This window comes from Hesperophylax consimilis, chromosome 23 (genome assembly GCF_061612785.1).
Source record: "Hesperophylax consimilis isolate HC1 chromosome 23, BYU_Hcon_1.0, whole genome shotgun sequence".
Lineage (NCBI taxonomy): Eukaryota > Metazoa > Arthropoda > Insecta > Trichoptera > Limnephilidae > Hesperophylax > Hesperophylax consimilis.
In genome coordinates this window covers 25,319,581-25,344,964 of record NC_142858.1, presented here as the reverse complement: position 1 = coordinate 25,344,964, position 25,384 = coordinate 25,319,581, and the positions used below count along the sequence as shown (strand labels likewise).

The 25,384-nt window shown below is 34.1% G+C and overlaps 1 protein-coding gene across 2 annotated transcripts in view; it reads left to right on the top strand.

Annotated features, from left to right (window-relative positions):
• LOC149412486 (homeobox protein caupolican-like) overlaps window positions 1-25,384 on the top strand; it is a 158,582-nt gene that overhangs the window by 109,477 nt on the left and 23,721 nt on the right. Inside the window, exon 3 of one of the 2 annotated variants that reach the window (XM_089646045.1) lies at window positions 15,449-15,567. In XM_089646045.1, coding sequence (XP_089502171.1) covers window positions 15,449-15,567 — 119 coding nt within the window. Of the gene's footprint in view, window positions 1-15,433; window positions 15,568-25,384 lie in introns of both variants that reach the window. The other variant, XM_089646046.1, reaches the window with a different exon arrangement.

Sequence of the window (25,384 nt, the reverse complement as noted above, 5' to 3'; positions counted from 1 at the left end):
ATATGTCAAAGTGGAATAGTAATAATAAAAATAAATGAATTATTTATATAGCGCTGTGTTCGTAGAAAAATCACGTCAGGAGCTTTTTACAACTTAATTTATCTAACATATAAACTTATCTTTATCACTTAGACGTATAACTAATTACAGCTAAGATTCGTTACAAATGGCTTATAAATAATTTCTATAAATAGTCATTTACAACTAAGATTTATAGCTAGCCACTAACTACCGAGGATTTGACTAGTAACTTACATAGACGACTTATTATTATAGCTAGTGACTAAGATGTGTAAAAAAAGGTCAATAATAATAAATGATAATTTTGTGCAAAAACACCCCAAGGCACACAGCAGATTCGAGTGAAAAAAACTGTGTTTAGTTACCAGATCTAAATTTACAGTTACCTAATTCCCAACCTTCATTTTCCCCTTCTTCTTTCCTTACCCCTTCCGTTTAGCCTCACAAAATCTCCAATGGGGAATGATATAGTTCCACTGTCTCGGGCAGTTGGAATTCTTGTGTGGTGTTCACATAACAGATTGAAAAAAAACGATTGAATACATAAATCTGTGTGTCGTATGAGTTATAAAACAAATTATTATCTCCACAGTATGAATAAGAAAATAATGAGATAAGATTAAGAAAATGACGCTTTGATACTTTGTAAGGAGTATATTATGACGTGTATGGAAGAAAAATGATTTACAGTAGGTATGTCAATAATCAGAATGATGAGAAGAATATGGTATGCGAGTGTAACGAGACAAGGTGTCCAGCATTTAGTTTTCTATATTTACCAGTCGAAAAAATAGATATGTAAATAATAAATAATAAAATAATAAATGAACGGTCTCGAAAGAGAACAATGTAAATCACACTTTTAAAATTTTTGAATTAACTATGCAATCTGTTAATTCTGCCAAATATGTGTATAGTTTCATTCCGCATTTTAAATTCTAGACTGGGTGAAAACTATGAGATGTACTTTTGAACGCTAATACAAAAATTTCAAGTATGAAAACAGCAAATGTCAGATAACAGTATGTAGGTCCCTTCTCACAGAGAAAACTTGCAGTTATGAAATATTGTTAATTTATAAAAAAATGAGATCGAATAATTTGTTTTCTTGTTAAAAATGGTACTGCACGCCTGTAACGAATTAAGGTTTCATAACAAACTATCAGTAAATCACGAATATTTTGTGGGGAAGTCGGAACACATGTTTTTCAAAATAATAATATTTTCGCATCTCATCCATTGTATTAATTCGGAAAGGTCACTTGCGTTGAACACGTGTTCTAATGACTAATATTTTCACTGTCAAATGGTCACGCAGTCTCATGTTTTACAGTATCATGAAAAAAATAAACCCGTACTCATTTTTCTCCGTGTACACATTAGGGACTAGTTGTTTTACAGAACTTTGAACAATTCATCAAATTTCATAGTTTATTTTCAAGTTCTGTGAAAGTTTTATTTAAGTTTTGTTATTATTTCAGTTTTGTGAAACAACTGGCCAATAACGATATAATAAGAGAATTTTAATAGAACCTTTACAGAACTAGGAAATTTGATGAATTGTTCAAATTCTGTTAAACATCCCGTCCTAACTTGTCAATTATTGTCACGGCTGTGAATTTGAACGTATCTATTTTTTGTGTTAGACATGAAGCTGGGTTGTTTTTTGTTATATTATTTCAACAAAGCGGTAGGATTATTGTTGAATAAACTTTGTTTATACGTAATTACGTACATATTAATGTCATCGCGTTAATTTCGCCGATATAAAGTAAGCCATGGCCATTTTACAGATGTTTTCAATGTAATACGCGAAAACATACGATGGTGAAAAGTCGATAACGGTAACATTGTTCAATAACAGCAGGGAAATCTTATCGCTGACTGTGGCGAACTGATTTTCGGGACGATTGCGCAACTCCGCGGTACCTACGTCAAAATGACTTTACAAGATGCAGATCAGATAATCTCGCTTGTATGCTCGTGAGTCAATACTCAATACTCATTAATTAATTTATATAAATTAATCTGCTTTTGTTCAGTATGCTATATGTTCAATTAACATTGCTTCAAGCAATTTAAAGTAATTTGTGATGATATCCAAAGCAGTACAATGCACATGATTGTTATAATACTTGTTAACTAGATCGCAGTTAAAATATTTTACCTTCCTACAATGTAGGCAGGAATTTTAGTTTCCAATCTAGCAATAAAAATCTTTCGATGTTAAGTGGATTTGGACGCTTTAGTTATATATCTACATTATATGCAGAGACTTTGTTATTATATGGATTACAGCTATACTTAAAGAGCTCTTAAAAGCTAGATTTATATAACTGATATAAAATATATTTAATATAGTGGACCACCAAAAAGGCTTATCTGGTAGAAATAGATAGCTAGCAGATTACACGGAAAAAACTTTACATCAAAAATATTTCTTATTAATTAAGAATCTCTTTAAATTATGCATAATCCGGTTAAAAACAGGATTACAGGCCCTTCACGAATGAATTGATAGTTTTCCCGATAAAAAATTATTAAGATATCACAATGTATGGAAACAAACGCGTTCATAAAACTGGTTAATCCGGTAAAAACTGTTTTTAACTTGAAGACATTTTTAATAAATCGGCAATACTCATTTTTCTCTGTGTAGGACCATAGAGTGATAGGAGACCTACACTTGAAGGTGGTGTAGAAATGAATATCGCATTATTAAGCTTGGAGATTTGGAGAAATAACCAAGAAAAAAGACAGTTTGAAAGCGGCAAGGTCGTACTGTCGGTGATGATGACGAAAACCCATAAAAAACCTCTCCTAATGACGAAACGAGCCTTAAATTCATGTAGGTGACATCGTAATCCGTGCGTTAATTTGTGTCTCAAATTTCCTTCAAATCAAAACTGACGAATCACTCGTCAAGCCTGCGTAAATAAAAAAAGGTCCTTCGAGCCGCTAATACAGAACGGATGGCAAGGCGACCCCAGCCGGCTTTCACTCCCCTCGCGCCCGTGCGACCCTCCGAATGCCTTGGATCGTTAGCGTCGGGTGGTCAACCCCAATGTCCGAAGTGCCGGGCTTCCAAAAGTGATTAATCTCTCTTTTCCCCCATTTCCTCTTCCCCGGCTCCCTTTGCCGGGCGACGGAGAGATTTATTTCAGCAATGAGTAGGATGATGTAGTGAGGACCTCCCTTACGGAGTGTATGAATATTTTATGGCTGCCAGAGTCTTGGGTTTCCTCTCTCCCCTGCTGACCGAGATGTCACGCCAAAGACCGAAAGGCTAATTGATGATTTGCATGAAAATGTGTCAATCCTGCTTTAAAGGAAGCCGGTCAATTATGCTGAAGGACATAACGTCAAGTTTGATGCCTGAAAGGATGCTAGAGACGTACACTTTACATTTTAATTAATGCGTTGTACACATAATTCTAATGAACGCTTTAAATAAATGTAACAACACCAACAATGTAGTGAAAATGAAGTGAAAAGGAACGAAAAGGATACTACATGATTTAAGTAAAGAGAAGAATACAAGAGTAAGTAGATAGTAATTAGGATTGATTAAACTTTGTAAGTTTTACGTGATTATAGAAATTTAGTGCAATTTTACAAGGTGTTTTTGAGATTTGAACCCGCAGTCACATAAGTCAAATTCAAAAACATTGACGTAGACGACTAGACTATTTTCCTATTTGGATTAAATTACCATAAATTTAGTTAAGTAATTGACCATTATTTATGAGCTAAATCTTTATCATTTAATGGACACGGTGCAAAGGAAACTCGAACCAAGTTATCAGATAACAGACCGAGAGCGTGTTACATTGAATCACAATGGTACCCGACTATTATTATTCAACAGTATTTAGTTAAGAACCTACCTTTTCCTAAGTTTAGACATCAATTTGGGAGGAACCGCGACCCTACCGCTTCCTAGCGGTGAAACTCCGAACCACCGACAGGTGACAGCGTGATATTAACACATATCCTAAAGTGGAGGGTTTTGTAGGGGTTGGAATACCACTAAACTGAACTATCACTCTACTTTCTTACCTCTTATATCAATGACAGGGGCTTAATGTGGTTCTGTATCGTTAAATATTTATACCTATTTAATATATTATTGGAATTTCCAAGAGTGAAAGTAATTGTTTGATCCTTGTGGCATGTTTGACAGAAAACATGGAATGCTTAGAAGTTTTGAAAAAAAAATCACGTACATTAATATATAACATTACACAATCCAGGAAAACGATGCAGTACTGAGATAATCAAATACAGGGTTTTCCAATAAGAGGTGTTATTTTCAATAGCCCGCTATTTCGGTAGATGTTACTTTTGAAGCTTATTTATTTATTTATTAGCTGTCATTTTTTGAGATTTGACAAGTAGAAACCATTAATGAAAATGGAACGATACACGCTTCAACAACGCATTGAAATTATTAAAATTCACTTGAGTGAAACAAATGCAAATCATCTTGAGTGATGAGGCCCATTTCCATCTCGGTGGCTTCGTCAAAAAGCAAAATTGTCGCATCTGGGGCTCGGAAAACCCAAGAATTATTGTTGAAAAGCCTCTATATTCTCAATGTGTGACTGTTTGGTGCGGTTTATGGTCCGGCGGAGTCTTTGAACCTTAATTTTTCGAAAATGAGGCAGGAATAACAGTTACGGTGAATGGATTGCGCTATCGAGAAATGATTAATGATTTTTATGGCCGGAATTGGATGGTATTGATTTGGACAACGTTTATTTTCAACAAAACGGCGCTACGTGCCATACAAGCAATAAAACCATTGATATTTTACGATTAAATATCAAAATAACACCTCTTATTTAAAACCCTGTGTTGAATAAAGTCACATTAAGAGTCGAAAATCCTAAATGTTTACGAGAGATGGGAAGGTTGACAGATATTGAAATAAGGTAAATGCAGGTAACTATACCAATAAAGGACTGAATGTGGTTTGCGCTAGCAAAAAAATTTCCAAAGAAGCGAAGCTAGCAGTCCACAATAGAGTGCTAGTACCTACCCTGATGTATGAGGCATAGAACTGGCAGAGGAAGGATGGAAATAAACTGAATGCTGTAGAAATTAGATCACTGAGGCATATGTGTAGTAAATACACAATAATATAATACATATTGGTGCAAAATCACCTCAAAGGCGCTGTGTATACATAATCGTATGAGAAATGTAGAGATCCGTAATAAATGCACGGCTGATGTAAGCGTAACGAGTAAGATTAAGAAAGGGACCCTTAGATGGTTTGGGCACGTAGGGCAAATTAACGAAGAAAATAGTGTAAGGAGAATGTATGACGCAAATGTAAATAGTAGCAGAAGTCGGGGATGTCCAAAGAAGACATGTAATGATCAAGTGAATCGGGTACTTGAATCGGGCCATGCCAAAAGTCAGAATAGTAGAAAAGTATGTATGATACGATGTATGAATGTAAATGAGGCAAGGAGTGTGTGTGTCAAGACCGAGTTATTTAGTGGTCCGTCCTCTCTGCCTACCACTGCGTGGAAACGCTGTGATGGTTCGTTTGTTAGTTAGTATGTATAAAATGATGCATGAATGCAATTGAAGCGAGGAGTGTCAAGCGCTGCTTGTCCCTTTGCGAAGAAATAGTGAGTTCGTTTGATTAGTTTTCTCTTCCTCCTGCAGCAGCTTCGACCAGCCTATCTGTGTTTATCATCAAGGCCCAGTAAATTTAAAAATAATTTCATTTAGTTGAACGTCTTTTAATTGGTCTACCAGTATCATATAAAATGGCTTACGTAAGGTATCAAGTCCGTGGGGTTCTGTTATTGAGATCGGTTTGTTAAAAGCTTCCCTTAATCGCATTTAATCCCTGTAAAATGTTGCGTGTAATTAAAACGAAATTTTCAGAGGCGTAACAAAATAATGAACAAGCGGGACGCATCTGGGCTCGGGCGCTTTATAGATTGTTTCGCTCAATCTCGTTTTACTCCGCCCCGCCTTCAGATAAACCAACACTTTTGTATAAATATTTACATACATACTCACTAGTATACCAATGGCGTCGATGAGCTCTATAGACCGATATAAAACTCTCTGAAAAAATTGTGAACTTATTTAATGTGCGCACATAAGGTTTTAAAATGGCGTGTAGAATTATAGATTAGAAGTTAATTAAAACATTGTCAAAAAAAACTATTTGTTTGAGATGCAATATTATTTAATTACCTCCCTATATTCCTTGTGAGAATATTATTTTTATTGAAGAGAATTATTATTGAATCATGTAATTTTACTTCTGCTTTAGAATACTAGATTTTTTACTTGTATGTTCATCACGTTACCCCATAATCATACAATGTTGGTTTTAAGTCCTGCAATACAGCATTTATTTTCATAGTTTTATGCATTTACCCTATAAAATGGTTTGAATTTAGTAATTTCATCGGAATAATTGACGCAGCATAGCGAAGTCGTGTTTTATCTAGACCGTTTTGCATATCGTCTTGTCTATTATTTTTTTCAAATGTGAAGTCGTAGTGTTTATTTAGACTTATTTATTCACTATTATGATACCTACCTGACTAAAGAAATTAAAAAAAAAGTATTAACAACAAATTGCATAATTCTTTATTTGAAATGAACAAAATGTGACACAAAATACATTTTTTTTAATTAAGGCTGTGCACTACGTCGTGTAATATTTTTAATTGAGCCGCTATCAATAACAACCCTTACGTAGATGGCGATAAGGTTTAAATTCCCGCTTAACACCATCCGCCTGTTTTGATTTATGCAAGAAAAAAACATGGCCAAAAAGTGCCTTTTATTTTATTTTGTGGGTGTTCAGGCATAAATATTTAATTTTTTTTCTATCATTTTATAAATAACTTAATTTGCCACATTAAAATTATAACCGAAAATGGATTCGTAAGTAGGAGATTTTGATCTTTAAAGCAGTTTTCATAGGCCTTATACATTATTTTTTTATGGACTTATAAAAAGACTTATCTAAAAAATACTCGATTATTTCAAAGGCCAAGATGTATTCCACTCGCAGTATTTAATTAAATCATCTGAAACATTTCTAGGCGACCAAATTTTCAAACCAAAAACACATGATTTTGCATTACTACTTATGGCATCGCCTTAAGTATGGAGGTATTTATTATTATTGCAGAAATTTTGGTTTAATTCATTAATACGACGAAATAAGAAACATATTTTTTTACTGCAACCCATTCAGCTTCACTAAGTTTAAGTTCATTAAAAATAAACTTAACCTCACGTGCATTATATGCAATCTAGCTGATGTGTGGAAATGCTGTTTTTAAATTGGCCATAAAATTACGCAGTACAGTGACGTCAGCACCTAAATAAGACTTTCATTGGTACTCAATTTGTCGATAAAACTGACGGAGCGGTATAAACGGTCCCTTTTGGCGCAATGTTGAAAAATGGCTTCGTTTCCCGCCTTTTCTTCCCCTCTTTTTGAGAGGGAGAAAAAAACTGCTCTTTTACAAGCACCATTGATAAAATATTGGGTAACTATTTATCCCGAGCTATAAATCTGAATTCAAGTTCAACCTTATAAATGGAGGGTGGAGTGAAATTCAAAACAATGAAGCAAAAAAACAGACGGTAACTTCGACAAATGTAGATGAATTATCATACATTTTTTCTTATAATATGTTTCTTGTCTAATCTAAATAATAGTTAATACGCCATTATCTTGTGTATTATTTGTTTATAACTGAATTATTTGAAATGTGTTTTTTTATGGGTAACATTGTAGCTAAAATGTAATGTTTTGTAATAATAATAATAATATAACGGTTTCTTGTGTTGTAATTCGTCAAGTCCAGGCAATGTGGGCACGTTGAATCTGTTCTACAGGTATTTCAATGAAGCCTGCTCTTTGCACGTACGTGAAACTCGACGTACACGAGCGGAAGACCTGTTCAGAGTTGATGTTGGCTTCATGATAACGGGCCGCTTCTTCGACTCATTTTTGTCTAAGAAAGCTCGTATGTGGAGTAACCTACCGGTATCTGTTGTTCATCCTTCATATAATCCGGGCCTTCCTACGGTTCCTATCTTAACCCGCCTCACAACGCTGCTCAACTGGGTGGCGACATAGCTCCCCTGCTTTACACTGAACAGACTGGGGCGCTATTGTGAGGTATGGATTTAATCTTATTAAAATTAAAATAAAATCATCAGAAATTGTACTTAACATGTTATAAATTTCTGAAAACAGACAAAAATCTGGTCGAATTATTCATTTTCTTTTAAAAACGGGTTTACAGGCCTTTAACGAATGAATTGACAGAGTTTCTAACAAAGAAGAAGACAGAAGAACAATTGTTCATACAAATATTGAAATACTGATATGTCATATATTTATCATGATATTTACTAGGAAAAGAAGAAGTGTTCTCGATATATTCCAAATGACTAATATTTTATCAGGAAATTGACATGCTACTTACTATAATTTTTCTCCGTGTATGTACCTACAGTTATGTAGATAATTAGAAAATACTTATTGCGAAATTATTATACGATCCAACAGTCTTTCGTTGGAACTGCGTGTTGCGTTAATTAACTGAACAAATGCATTTCATTGGCAGTTATAATTATTTTATCGAGATTGTCCTATCAACACAAGTAACGTTAATTATTACATGTTGATAATTCTGTTTCTTTTGCTATATAACAAAGGCGATAACTCTGAATACATTATCTCTCTTGAACTAGAAGATAATTAAGGCGAGACATGTCGAGATTATGTACTATTATTCAGATTACGTGGAGATTAACAACTATTTTCCTAAAGTTATACTAAAAGTTGAAACGTATGTTTTCACCATAAATAACAATGGTTGAGTAACACAGAACGCATATCGTAATGTAACAACGCGCTAATCACAATTTTCACTCAGCGGAAAACTAAAAGTTAAGCCATTTTCAATATATTTGGTTAATTCCAATGGAACTATAATTTTAAACGTCGAAATTATAAACATATAATACATTTTTATACATTGTAGTAAAATGTAGAATATAAACCGAAGGTGGTAATGGGAACCTACTAAATTATTATTTTTAAATACATTCATTTGAATTTCAATTTTATTTAGTGAATTAACTCAAATCTTGGAAGTGGGAATGAACCCACTTCCCTACATCCAATCGAGCTGAAACTCGATGGATGGACTCGTTGTAGATGACAATGAATTCTTACAACTTTTACGCATATCTCTAAATTCGATGACATTAATAGCAGTAAATGTAGCAATATACATAATGCCCGGGGGTAAAGTACATTAACTTTGGGAGGTGATTCTGTATGATAAAAAAAATCGAAATTCTTATGTTTATTTTCGCATACAAAAATATTTTTCCTTAAAAGAATATTTATTTTTTCAAACGAACAATTAAAAAATAAAATACATACATTGTAATTTCTAAAAAACTTATTTATGTTGTCTACTTGTTGTCTACTTTCTTTGAAGTAGACAACATAAATAAGTTTTTTAGAAATTACAATGTATGTATTTTATTTTTTAATTGTTCGTTTGAAAAAATAAATATTCTTTTAAGGAAAAATATTTTTGTATGCGAAAATAAACATAAGAATTTCGATTTTTTTTTTATTTTTTACTTATATCATCATGTAGGATCACCTCCAGAAGTTAGCGCAGTTTACCCCCGGACACCTTGTATACGCAATAGACAATTGTATACGTAGATCTTATTCAATCGGGACTCTATTCTATTTTACGAAAATTTTCAAAATAAATATAATATAGTAAAAAAAACTTTCATGAATTTAAAAGTACGAATAATTAGTAAGAAGAATAATTAGGAAATTTTGATGCTATGGTGTATGAATAATAATAATAATAATTGGATGGCTTGTATTGCGCCGTTTTTGTGCAAAATCACCTCAAGGGCGCTGTACAAACTTATTATACATTTCTACAGTGATCTATGTTATAATTAGTGATCTATCCTTTCTAAATAACAAATGTAGATCCTAGGCAATAAATTGTACAGCGCCCTTGAGGTGATTTTTCACAAAAACGGCGCTCTACAAATTATCCAATTATTATTATTAATATTATTATAACTTAACTATTTATGGAGAAAATATACAGTACAATACTTACCTGTTAGGTCACTTGAGATTAACACTTAATTAACATTATCTAATTGTTTATTGGCGAAATTTAGATACAGGATTTAGGACTTAATTGAAAAATTGAATATAACTGGGCTTTCTCTTAAGAATGGTTTATTTAATTTAAGGGTACGACAGCTTAAAAAGGTAAGTTTTTAGTTTAGACCTGAATTCTGTTGGACTTGTTATGGATCTTAGTTCCGGAGGGAGTTTATTCCAAGCCTTCGGCCCAGATACTCCGAAAACGCGATCACCAAACTTAGTATTTGGCTTGCGCTTAGGTTCTATCAGTCTGCCTACAGCTGATGATGTTGCTGATCTAAGAGTTGACTGCCTCAGACCAGTGTCTTCCGGGATGCATAGTTCATAGATGTAGGGTGGGGCCATTTCATTGATGGATTTAAACACCTTCTAGCACAGTTTGTACTGAATTCTTTCAGGGCACTTGAGCCAGTGAATGTTACGAAGGTGTTCAGAAATGTGCAAATATTTTGAAACCCCGGTTATGAGCCGTGCTGCTGTCTTAAACACTGATTGAAGTTTGTCAATTTGATATTTTGGAAGGCTGACATAAATGTTTGTAATATTGTTTGTTCAATTTATAAGGTGATTATTTGAATTTATTTTAAGTTTATTTAGGACAAAAAATCTTCGCTAAACTTGTTAAAAACCTTTAAGTGCTCCTAATTATCGTACAAATATTTGTAGGTCATTTATATAATTTAATCTGAAAATTAAGCTGACTCTCCCCTTTATTGCTCCTAAATAAAATAGTAACTGTTCAAACGCTCGTCTGCACCGAATTTAATTCAGTAGGCCGTCGTAAATGGCAACGTATCGGGGGACGTAGACTACACAAAAGGGGTCAGCGTTATTCAGTTTATTGCGGAGAAAAGTGCCATTCCATATGTGTGATAATACTGTATTACCGTCCGGGAAAAGTGCATCAGCTAAAACAGGGGGAAAGCATTATCACGTTTAGAGTCTTTTGGTCTTGTGTTGGTGCAACTCCACAGGGGGTGCATATCATTCCATATTCAAATTAAGAAAGTTTATTGGATAAACTAAATGACGCAATAGAGTAATGCTTATAGTGTCAAGGGACTAAGGCGCACATGTTTAAATTGACAAGATTTATTGACACACGGTCATGTAAAATACAACTGGATTAATAATGCTACCTCATGGTCCTACTGCACAAAATGTACATGAAATAATAATAATAATAGAACAAAAAACTAATCACATTTGCGGTCGCCAGGAAAGATAATTTAATTCATTATTATATACAGGCTTTGAAAGGGTTTATATATGTATATTTATATTATATCATTGCATATGCAGTAGACTGAATGCTGTAGAAATGAAATTCCTGAGGCATATGTGTGGTAAAACCATGTATGATCGTGTGAGAAATGTGGAGATCCGCAAAGAGGCTGATGTAAGAGTAATGAGTTACATCAAGAAAAGAACGCTTAGATGGATTGGGTATGTAGAGCGAATGAGCCAAGAAAGGAGTGTAAGGAGAATACACGATGCAAAAGCGCCCTTGAGGTGTTTTTCCACAAAAACGGCGCTATACAAGTCATCCAAGTATTATTATTATTATTATTATTACATGTGAATGTTAGAAGAATTCTGGGACACCCGAGTCACATACTTGAGTCGGGTCATGTCAAGAGTCAGAATAATAGAAGAGTATGTATGAGACGATGTTTGAATGTGAATGAGGCAAGGGGTGTGTGCCAAGACCGAGTTTTTTTGCGGTCCGCCCTCTCTGCCTACCCCTGCGGATTTGTAGGCCGTTTCCTGTTAAGCTTTTAGTACATTCTTAATACACCGGAACACGTGTTCATGCACTTGCTTTTGCCTTGATAATATATAATGACGAAATGATTTTTTCTACCATTCACGTTTTGCATCTTATATTCTCCCCTAATTAATAATAAAAATTGCTTTTAGCTAAAATGTATTACTAGTGATGTTTATTTTGACTTCGTTTTAAGTGACTTACAACTACTGAGATTTATAACAAGCGACTTATAGCTAGCAATTAAGTACTGACACGCAAAGTTACGTTTAACATAACTGATAGAAAAATCGACAGCTTTTGAAAATTTAAATGAAACATTTTAATTATGGCTCCTTAGTTCCAAAACCGTCCCCGTCGAAGCCTCGACAGCTTGAAGCAAAGTTCCGGTTTTTCAACAGCGCGTCAGTCGGTCAAGTCTGGCCAGCATCCGCAGCGCGTTTTTATCTATTCTGATTAAATCAAATTAAAATGATTTGGGCAAGGTGTCCAAGTGGGCAAGGTGACCGATGGGCGTCGCGGCTCTGCTCGGCGCCCGCTCCTCGGGGGAAAAAGTGACAAATGGCAGCGCAGGCCGGCGCTCTCGGTGGGCGGTTCCGAGGCCTGTATTCTAAATCGGCCCACACGCACACACACACACACAAACACGCCACACACAAACACGCCACACACAAACACACACACAAGCACAAACACGCACACAAACACACACAGACACACACAAACACACAAACACATACATATATATGTCATGTTTTTATCATTTTCAATCGGGTGCTTATAGTGAATTCTGAGATGCAGATGTAGAATTTAAGTTGCAATGAAAATAGGTAGTTTGATTAGAATGTAAAAACATACATTTTCTGGTTCTTAAGCATCTCTTGCCAAAGATAACATTATTTTAAATATATTTTTTTTTACATAAAACCACAACTGTCCTTTTAGAAACTGTGCTCACAATTTTTAAAATAATCTATTAAATTTCACTTCTATTTTCGTTAATGCGCAAGTCTTGGAAGAGGAAATTAACCTTTTTCCGAATGAGCTAAAACTCACTAAGCTCCTTGTCGATGCTAAAGCATTTTATCAACTTTTGTTGATTTTACCTATGTAGTGATGTACCAATAAAATATTATATCTATCATCTCAAAGGCCATTTAACAGTTTAGACCTAAATAAAATCTTAATTAATAATATCTCCAATTTGTTTCATTAATAGGTACATATATAATCAAAAGGTACCTACGCAAAAAGCACACAATAACAGATATGAAATGTGCAAGTTGGAAGCCATTAAATTTGTAATACTTATTTCCTGCTTTAGCCACATCTTGGTTCCCCAGGACAGACTATAACGAGCTTCTTGAATTTAAAATATAGTTATGGTTTTAGATTTACAACGCTTCACCTCCGCGAGCCTTCTGAAAAATACCTTTAAATAATACCTTGAAAAATACCTTTAAAAATACCTTTGCAACTAATAATTTTAATGCGTCCGCAAAACGACAATTATCCCATTATTGTCAAAATAACACAAAGAATCAAAAATACAGATAGATAATTATGTGTTTCTTGTTCCTACACATTTTAAAGACAGTTCTTCATATAATATTGTCATGAAAAAGGCAAGAAGAAATCATTTTAAATTACAGTCGTAAAAAAATGAAAAATATTTCCATTATTTGCTTAACCTTTCTAAAAGCGACTCCGTGAACCAAATTTTGAAAAGGAACATAAACGTAATTTGTTGTCAACCTCACGAAGGCTCTATAAAAATGTTCTTCGTCATTAGATAATAGGTAATGGGTATCTTAATTTAACCTAAATGGGAAAAGATTTTATTGGCGCTTGTATTATTAGTGTTTGATACAACGTGTATTAGAAGTTCTTCCCGGGTTAATTCAGATACTCCAATTTATAACTGTTTATTTAGCCGGCATTTAACGAACGATTGGAGTTGATAATATTTTACCATCCTTAGTGGTCAATAAACTTTATGACTCCGATTTCACATGGAAATAGTACACCCATAATAAAGTATACCAATACCGAATTATTTTAATCACCGCTCGCAAAAGCCGATCATTCCAAAAGCCAATACGTTTGAACGTAAAACGTATTTAATTTTTGATTGAAACATTTTGCATATCTTCACGGGCTGCCCTCCTCGAATTTTCTCTTTTATCGCTCTCGTAAATTCGTGGGAAGTTAAAAAGTAAAATACAAGTACATATTTAGATTTTTCAATAAGTCAAATATTTTTGTTTTATTGCCTATAACAAACGATTTATTTTTTTAAAGAAAAAATGGAAAAATCGTTTTCTTGTATCAAAGGTCCTATTCGATTATTTCATAAACCCAATAAAGTATGAAGGAATGTGCACGTAGGAACTACTTGAGTAAATTCCAATAAAATATTTTTATCGTAGTTATTCAGAATTAAGCTTAATTTAAATGGGCAGCTTATGTATTTTTACGGTATAAAAGGAACTGAGCTATTTGTGGTCGATGTTACGGGTTTGATTCCCATAAAGCAAACAAATTGACATTATGTAGTCCAAATACAGACATTATGTCGTAAGGAATATTGATAAATAATTTATAATACCTTATATAGATTGTATTTTTAAATTTATCATAAAATTTTATGTTCTCGTCATTCTTGAATTATTGTTCAAAGATATTGAGAATCAAGAGATAAAATTTCACATGTGACGTATTGCATAGTAGCTCTGAACAGTGTGTAGGTAGCTCACTTGAAACTAATTTTACATGTGACAGATTGTACAGTGGCTCTGAACAATGTGTAGGTAGCTCACTTGAAGCGAATTTTACATGTGACAGATTGCACAGTGGCTCTGAACAGTGTGTAGGTAGCTCACTTGAAGCGAATTTCACATGCGACATATTGCACAGTGGCTCTGAAAGGTGTGTAGGTAGCACGCTTGAAGCGAATTTTACATGTGACAGATTGCACAGTGGCTCTGAACAGTATGTAGGTAGCCAACTATAAGCAAGTTTCACATTTTTCACAAAAACGGCTCTTTAAAAATCAACCAATTATTATATGTTACATACCTTTTTTACATATTGCTTTTAGATAAGCAAATAGTTTTTTGGGAGTTTATGTTAAAAAGCTCATCGACAAAGGGAATGCTGAACTAGTGTACATATTTAAACTAACTAACTAATCATAACACCGCTGTCCCGCAGGGATAGGCAGAGAGAACGGACCGCCAAACAACTCGGTCTTGGCACACATTTCTTGCCTCATGTATATTTATTTACTACGCTTACTCCTACAAACCATATATCAATTTTAAGATACAGTTCTTTATCTTGTGCTGATCGCGAATAAAATAATATTAAGTTCTACTTATTGTTGCTTTCACAGTTACTTCTCGATTTTACCTAACGACCAGTATTTCTTTTCACAGAGTAATCCCTACGCCCTAAAAGATGGGAGCGGAGCAGGAGACATGTCTGCCTGGACGTCCGCTGGACTGCAACCCACCACTGGCTACTACCCTTACGACCCCACACTGGCCGCCTATGGGTAAGTTCACAACCTTCCCCAGCTTAGAAAGGATTGAACAAAAAAAATATTTTTTAATGGTTTTATGTTGAGTACATATGCCACTATTTTTATGAACTCATTACTCTTAAGCTATTGCTGTTCCATAAATAAAATGTTATTTAAATTCTTCAAATAAAACATTGATTAAAATTACAGTACCTACGTATCTTTATTTACTTTTAGTAACGAATACATCTCATATAAATTTGTTTGTATTTAATTTCAACATGTGTGTTTTAATTTGTTATTTAATCAATTTACAGCATGGAAACTAACATTTTCTTTATAGATACGACGATTTCACAGTTATTTTTTGCGAAATATTATGGTAGTGTAAATAATGTAGTTGATAATAGTATGATACTGCGAACTTACTGCATAACCGTATGTAATGATTTTGGCGAATATCGATACAGTTCTTGGCATTATTGAATTCCTTTGCAAGGAGTTTATGCGAGCGCTCTTTTTAACATGTTTTTACTCCGATCAAGGAAGATTTTATAGGTAAAACTACATTTTTATTATTTTACGCCTGAGAAGACTTCCATGTAAGCAGCAATTTTAAGACGGTAGGTATTTCTAAATGTATTTACAGCGCCCTTGAGGTGATTTTCGCAAACAGCGCTGTACAAGTTACACAATTATTATTATTAATGAGGTTTCTTTTTCATGCTTAGGGTTGAGACAAATAATGAAGTCAAATAGCAAACTTAAAATAAGAACTAAATAACAACAACAACAACATAAACATAAGTAATACCGGATTAGTATTTGATGAAAATCTTAGATAAGATCAACATATCAAAGTTATTGCGTAAAAACTCACAAGTCATAAGGCTGATGTATAAATATTTCTTTAAAAATATAAAAAATGTGGTAATTAAAAAGGACATGAAAAGGGACTAAAATGTTGTATATAATCCTCGAATTGAATTATAAGATCTGCTATATCCAAGTACTTCCATAATCTGAATACATTTCCAAAAGGAATCTCAAAAACTATACTGAAAGTACCCATAAGAACGCGTTTTTCTATTGAATTTTTCAAAACGTTTTGATTTACCTAACATACAATAAATTTTTGCTAAAAATATACAATTGAAACTATTCAATAATATGGAATCCCCTACTTCACATTCGTCACACTAGATCGAATCACAATATTCCAAGTTATAAAATAACATTCGGACAAAGAAAATAGGTTTATTTTGCGTGAAAACTTAACAACGAGATATAAAGCGAATGGAAAAGTTTGTTTTAAAAGATTTCAAATCATTAATAAAAATCTGGCTGGAAGAGGTGAACGACAACTATGAAAAAAAAACGACATAAAAAACATGTTTAGTTCGCCTTAGCACAGGTCACCCTAGAGAGGAAGACTAAGAAATACGTTTACCATACATAAATTCACTATCATATTTAGTATTTACAATATTTAATTAGTAATCATAATAAAAAACATAAAAAGTATTTATTCATCATTGGATACAGATAACCCTAACCAATTAATTATTAATGACGGAAATGTTCCTTAAAATAATTATGCAAATAAGGATTATTATAGTTTGTTCAATAATTTCTCAACTATGTACTTAATTTCACGCACTTTACGTCGAATAAAGAAAATTTCATTTAAAAATGTATACAAAAGAATAGGTACACATTGTACGAATCAAAAATAATTTTATAATCCAATAACCATGGAATGGATTTCAGATTGATTTCTCATCGTAACGTGAGAACGGTATTCAATACAACTCAATTTGACCATTAAAATCACTTAAATAAAAGTTATTCAATTGTTTCCAAAATCAAATCATTGAAATATCTCGCCAAGCCGAAGCCTGAAAGTGCAGAATGTGATTATTTTTAATACTATTGCATGCGATTATTGTGAAATCTTTGGTATTATTGAAAGATGATTCGGTTGTTTGGTTCGAACAATGGATTCAACTTGAACTTAAAGAGTGTGTATAGGGATGTGATACGCAGCGCGGGGTGTGAGTAAAGAGTTAAAGAAACACCCTCATTCCTCACCCCTCATTCCCGGCGGGTTTGGTCGGAGCCATTCGAGTGAGTCCCCTCACTGTTCAGTTATATTGTCACGTGTGTGTCACTTGAAACGGTTTCTACATACCGGGTGCTCGGGGAAATTATACACCCTTGCCAGGAAGTGTGTCATCAAAAATCGTGAGTATTAGGACACCCGATACCAACAAAAGTCACAAGAACAAAACCATCACGCCAAACTAATGATATACACTTTTAAAGTTTAATATTTTAAAAGTTAGGTACTTATTGTTACTACCTAGTTATAGGTACTTACGCTTGTTTCAAAGTTACAATTAATAGAATTTATCACAATGTAACTGCATGTCTTTTTTAAAAGTTAAACAGATATTTCGCAGATTTATAACTCGTGTCGTAAATGATGATAAATACTTAGATGGTTTAGGTATGTAGAGAAAATTCACAAACAAAGAGTCTAAGGAGAATATGTGACGCGAATTAGAACCGTAAAAGAAGTAGAGAGCGTCCGTAGCACGTTCAAGTGAACTAAATACCTTTGTCGGGCCATGTAAAGAGAATAACAGAGTATGTATGAATGTGAATCAGGTATGGAGTGTGTTGTTTGACGGTTTCTCTTCTCTGACTACCCCTGTGGAGAAACGTCATGATGGTTAATTATTTTTTAGTTAGTTGTAAATTACAGCAATGACAATAACAAATGTGCTAACTTCATTACGCCAGAGCTTTTCGTTGGGATGCAATCTTATCACAGTAGATCAGATGTTTCTGTCTAGTCCATTAAGAAAACTCATGTCACCTGTATGAAGTATACAGTTGTGCCTAATACCGTAACAACGGTCCCGCTTTTGTTTGTTGGTGACACTATGTGAGCAATGGCAGTTGTTATTACGTTCCCTGTAGATATATAAATACGGTGTAGGACCAAGTTCATAATATTATGACGGGTGTCGTGGTTTCATATGTTCCGCGGGGATATTACATTTCCAGAAAACACGATGCAAAACACAATATATACAAAAGAAAATATCTAAGAAATTTTATTCCGAACGTTTATAAGCAAAGCTACATAATATTATTATTTCTGTTTTTATAGGGCAATAAACGCGTTCTTAAACCTATGTAGGTAGGTACCACATTCATCAATATTATTTTAATCATTTTAACTATTCTTGCTGCAGAGTCTCCATCTTCTATCTTCGTGTCACCTGTTCCTATACTTCATTTTACTTAACTTAACTTCACTCTATTTTTGTAATATTTATATTTTTTGTAATACCTGCATCAACTGTAAAGCGCCCCTGAGGTGATATCTCACAAAAGCGGCGCTATAGAAATTATCCAATAAATAAATAAATAAATATACCGATAATTGTTTTCCGAAGCAAACAGTTTTTTAGGTGAAAAAAGAATTAGGTGAAAGAGACTACTTTCAAATTCTAAGACTATAGAGCGGTGATATTTCCAATTAACTCAAAATAATGTGAATAATAATAATAACATAGCATTTATATAGCCCAGTTTTGTGTTGTTTCACTTCAAGTGCGCTGTGTTGCACAAGAGTCCTAACTGCTACCAACTGTCTGGAACCAGTGAGACAAAGGCATACCCAATTGCGGTATGCTGTGAGGCTGAAGGTAGTGGGAGGAGAAAGAGATGGGAAAGGAAGGTGGGGGAGTACCTGGCTATTGAGATCTGATCACTAAACACCGCTAAAGCCATTATAAGCAACTTTCCAATTATGAATGGTAGCCTTCCACCAGGACTACTGAGAGTATCTTCCACTCAGAAACGTGCCGCAAGTATACTAGCTATTGTTTTAAATTAATAAATTGTGAAAATACACAAATCAATCAAATAAAATTTATTTGTGACCGCCGGGATTTTAACCCGCGACTTTCGGATTGCTAGTTGACAATCTTACCCCTCGATCACGTAGTCCTTCAAATTAGGAATGTTTTATACATTTTGGAATAGATAATATCGTGGGAAAGATTCTAGCAAATGTTTAAACAATCGAGCAAAAAACATTATAATTTCATCATTTTGTATCTCATATCATTTTTATTCTTTAAATAATGTTCTTTGCCGGTATTTAAATACTGCCTAAACCTTCCTTAAACTGTTTGAATAAATAAAAAATAAACATTTTTTCAGCTAATATTGTTTTACGACCACACAGAATATCATTTGCAAGTAATAACGCGGCTGTGAAACGAACCAACGTGAAATCAATATGAGAAGTTGGCCATAAAATAGCGGGCATCTGTATCCCTGGCGGTGTCACCGGGAAACAGTTTTCGATGACATAAAGATAACACATAAAATAGCATGTCACCATGTTAAAGATCTAGAATTTTGGTAAATTTGTGACTCTGGAAAAGACATTATGGATATTATTGTATCGTGACTGTTACCTGTTTCGCCAGCCGTGTAATAAATAACGATTTTATTCCAAAACGCCACAAATTTAATGTCGCCAATAAAGTTTGATGCCACCCCTGAACTTAAAGATAGAATAAGATAGATATCAATGTCCGTACATATAACGTTTATAAACTTCCTAGGGTTTTTATTTGTATCAAGATGGAAATGTACTCGATACTCGAACACGTAAAGGCACTAAATATCGGGGTTGTTCCGAGGAAAGAAACACCCGTTTATCATCGGGGAAGGGGGCCATGTCAAATATGTTTGTTGAATCTATTTATGTTAATAGTAAAACAAACATATAATGAATCGTTTGAATTTGTCGTTCTTTCGGCTATAACTTGTTTTTTATCGCTTTGACTTTTTGTTTAAAACCTCGGTAAACTCGGCACGTGAATAAATATCCAACATTGTCGCAATCAATCCTTGATTCAATAAAATAATGTTATGGCATCGGTGTGAACTGCGGCAACAAAGCACGAAAGGCAGAGAGACCAAAGTTTATAAAACTAAAATATCACGAAGGTAACTAAACTGTGTAAAAATACCTATCCAATACACTTGGCAATGTTTAGAAAGCATTGCTTTCTGGTTGTTACCCATGTCTTGTAATATATTATGTACACTAAAATTACAAGTGTGCTCTAAAATTACAAGGCACGTCTCGGTGATGTGATCACATGGACATATTGGAAAAGGTTATAATTTAAATATAGCCAAACACGATGGGCGTGTCACAGCATAAGACAATAGATCGCCAGAACATGTTGCGCAAACCAATGCGTGTGGACTAAATGGTAAATGTCATTCGTTATTCAATACCACCAGTCCAACGATGGCAACACCAAGTTTAGTTAAATTTCACTTTTGTTTTCGATAATGAATGGATGCAAATCTTGGAAGCGGAAATTAACCCACTTCCCGACATCATTCAATCGAGCTCAAACTCGGCAGAAAGACTCCTTGTCGTTGCATTCAATTACGTACACAAGCAAACATGTACGCATTTATTTAAAATCGTATTAGATTATAAATGTTGGTAGGTACTACCCAAAGATATTAGAAGAACGAGATGTGCTATGAGCAGTTCATACTGTGTGGAGTTGTTTTGCCCAGTGTCGCCGGTTTTGTTCACCAATACTACTGCACACCTTCGCTTACGCTAAGGTATCCGCACTAATACATAGAATAGATTTCTGTGTGTACACGTCCCGATAGTATTCAAAGTACCCTAATTAGGTAGTACTCCGCCTACCGTCCGGCGGCCAACATAGCATATCTCGTTCTTATAATATCTTTGGTACTACCCGATCGCCGATTGGCGAGGTTTGTAGAGTTTTCAACTCCAGTTACTAGGTAGAAAGGTTCAAACCTTAATCAAACCAGACATTTTAAAATAGATGTAAATTTAAACTTAGTTTTTTACAGGTTTATTTATTTTTTTATTTTTTTTATAGAGAATACCTTACAAGAGTCCCAACTGCTCCCGTCTGGAGCCAGTGAGACTATGGCATCCCCAATTGGGGGATGTTGTGAGGCTGAAGGTAAGTGGGGAAGGGAAAGAGGAAGGTGGGGAAGTACCTGGCTATTCAGATCTAGTCACTAAACACGGCTAAAGCCATTTGGAGCAACGTTTCAATTCTGAATGGTGGTCTTACACCAGGGCGATACTGGTAGTATCTTCCACTCTGGAACGTGCCGCAAATATACTATATATTATTTTAATTAATTAATTGTGAAATAACACAAATTAATCAAATAAAATTTATTCGCGCACGCCGGGTTCGAACCCGTGACCTTCGGAATGGCAGTCCAATGCGTTACCACTGGACTATGCCGGCCGTCAAATATAATTATAATAACAAAATAATAAATAATCGATTAATCTGCTTCTTATATACCCGTATTCACAATAATAGTTAGTTAAAAAAGCTATATCAGATCGATTAGATAAAAAAATTCAAAACATTGTACCTACGACTTTTTTGAACTCGAAATGTCCGTTACGCAAATAAAATCAGTCAAAATAAAATGCAATGTCGTCACAGATCAACCCCTATTTTGAGACTGCTTTTGATTTGAATTTTGAGTATCTATCCTGCCAAAGCAGTGCGAGACAAACTCAAATCTATTTAGTTAAATATTGGTGCAATATCTCAAAACGTTTTATACAAATTAACTCTGTTTATATTTTACGATACCAAAAACGGGCGATATCCACAATAAATTAAATCAATTCTTCGCTAACTCAATTATTGATAGTCTCTTCGCATGAATTGATAATTTAAAGGCAAGAAACTGGATTTTCTCGAACCTCGCAATAACAATTATTAAATATCTTTTAGACATCGACCAAGTTTATACTTTATACATCGAAGTTTTTTGATTTTAGGCTATAACTTGTCGAAATAGCTGATGCGCGGGCATTTTAATGATCAAGTTAAACAGTTCCGTGAACAAAAGTGACAATTATACGAGCTTTTGATATTTGTTTAATGAATTGCCCACCATATTGGCAACTATCACGGCAGTCGATCAAGTTTCTATTGTGGCAATGTGAATAGAGACTCGAGCGGCCCCGCTAGTCCGCTAGCTCCAACAAACAGAATGTACACACGAGCTTATAACACAATTCATTTATTATTACTCATTTTAGATACAGTATTATGCGTCAAATAATGCAGAAGTACATATTGGATATATGCACAAAGGTGTCAAGGATAAGCTTAAATACAGATGTGACTATATATTATATAAAACTGTAGCATATTTTATTAATTATTTCCGACTTTATGTCAGGGTTAAATCTTCCCCACAGGAAAAACTAAACTCTTCCACACACTTATGCAATTGCATTATATAATTGCAATTGTATTTTATAAGCAAAATAAATACAAAAAAATACAAGAACAACACGTCAACTCACCAGAGATCAAATGGGAAAATAATTCACCGACTCCAGATATTCCAGATATAATTGAATATTATTAAATTGTAAAATTGGGGCCTCAGCACATGTTAAGCACCCCAATGAGGCCCACACCATCAAATAATGTTTTAAAATATTGAAATTTGCTGTATCTAATAAAAAAAACATATGGTCCAGTCAACATTAGTTTTTACCTAGGAACCTGTTCTTACTGCCAGTTCTTAGAAACTAATTATGAAGTGCAAGATTATAGTTCCCTTTGTACGGTTATAATTTTTTTCTGTATGAAATATCAAATTGAAAAGTTTTAAAATTAAATGATATTCATTTAGAGAGAACTTAGCACTTGTAATAAATAAACACATGACATTTTGTAATAATATTTCCGAATCTGTCCTTACTAAATCTACAAGCCATTTACACAGCTATTTTTTGACCGAAGGATGACAATTCACATAACGTACAAAGCTTGCATTAAATAAATGTATTATGATTAAATTTATTCATTTACACGTGTACCACCATACGTGCATATGAATTTTTATACGAAATGCATTTAATTCCAGTAATTACTTTAATTAATTTAATTACCTACTGGTAAAGATATGCACATCAGGTACAGTTGTTATTAGTCATTAGATAGACAGGTACCAATTAAGCATTGTAATTTTTTACTGATATATATTTACTGTGTTAGGTTAGGTATCCTTGAAGTGATTATTCATAACAATTGCATAGTATATATAATGTACCAACAAAGCATAGAAAAAAATCCATTCGCATTCCATTTAAATAAAAATGCACAATTTGTTTGCTGGTGCTTTTTTGTCATATCTCATATTTTATGTGATTTTAATAATTATCTGTGAATACCTACCGGAAAACATTTAAATTTACAACTTTCAGTGATATAAATGACTGAAAATTTACTGTGAGTAATTTCTTACTTACTTTAAAAATTATTGTTATTGGTGCACCTGGATACAGGTATCTATACATTGCCATAAATTGACCAAAGAAGCGTGCTGTTAGAAGAGTGCTGGTACATACCCTGAAGTATGGCAGTGATGCATGGAACTGGCAGAGGAAGGATGGAAGGTTTGTTTGCTCATGTATATACGACATATGAATAAATAGTTTTGTGCTTATAAAACACAATTCCTTGAAAAAAGGCATACAAATATAATATTGGAATTATTCGTGGATACAATATTGTATTTGAACGCCTTTCTTGAAAGAATAGAGTTTTTAGAGGAAAACCTAAATATTAATATTTACAAAAACTTATTACCGTGGTGTTTGTTTGTTTAAAATTGTCTTAAACCATGCTCAAGGCCGGCTTTACCACAACAACGTTAAACGGCCGTGTAAAAATCTAATTAGTGAGATGGTATGTATCAAAACTTCTTCAAATTGCTACATTGTTTCCAAAATTATGACGAATTGGGCATCTATCAATCAGCGCAGATCCCGGTGAGGTTCATATAGCCCGCACCGGTTACATTACTCTGGAAGAATCAGACGGGGAACACGGAATGACAAATAGTTAGTCTTGAGGATATATTTTACGATCTGTTTTCGGCGGCTGTCACACAACGAGGTCGGAATAATCGTTCAAGAGTGCTCCCTCCTAACCTCCCCTCGCCTTGTCTTAGTATAACTACATCCCGTCACCAAACCCTTCGCACCATTTCTTTTATTACGAGATTAAATACATCTTTCACGACTGTCTCGAAGGCGTCGGAACAAATAATTGCCCAACGAGTTATGGCTGACATTTCATAAACAAAATAAAAACGGAAATTAGACGCATTTGAATAATTATTGTAATCGTTGACGTATCTCTTATATTATAATACAAATATTCACGGTTAAGTTGATGTGAGATTCCAGACGAGTGAGTTTAGTCCAAAAACTCAAAATTAACTATTATGTACCTAATTAACAAATTTCAAATTATGAACTTGTTTTTATCTTTTTTAATGTGAATACCGCACAATAGCCCCAACTGCTCCCAACCGACTGGAGCCAGTGAGACTATGGCATCTCCAATTGAGGTATCTTGTGAGGCTGAAGGTAGCGGGAAGGGAAGGATATGGGGTAGAGAAAGGTTAGAGAGTACATGGCTATTTAGATCTGGTCGCCAAACACGGCTAAAGCCATTCCAAGCAACTTTTCAATTCTGAATGGTGGTCTTACACCAGGGCGATACTGAACGTATCTTCTCTCTCTCTCTCTGGAACGTGATGCAGGTCAATCAATAATATCGATTGTATCAATAGAAATCAATAGAAAAAACATAAATTCATCTAATAAAATTTACTTGCGCACAACTTGATTTGAACCCGCGAACTTCGGATTACTAGTCGAGAGCCTTACCCCTCGACCACGGAGGACGTCAACTAATGT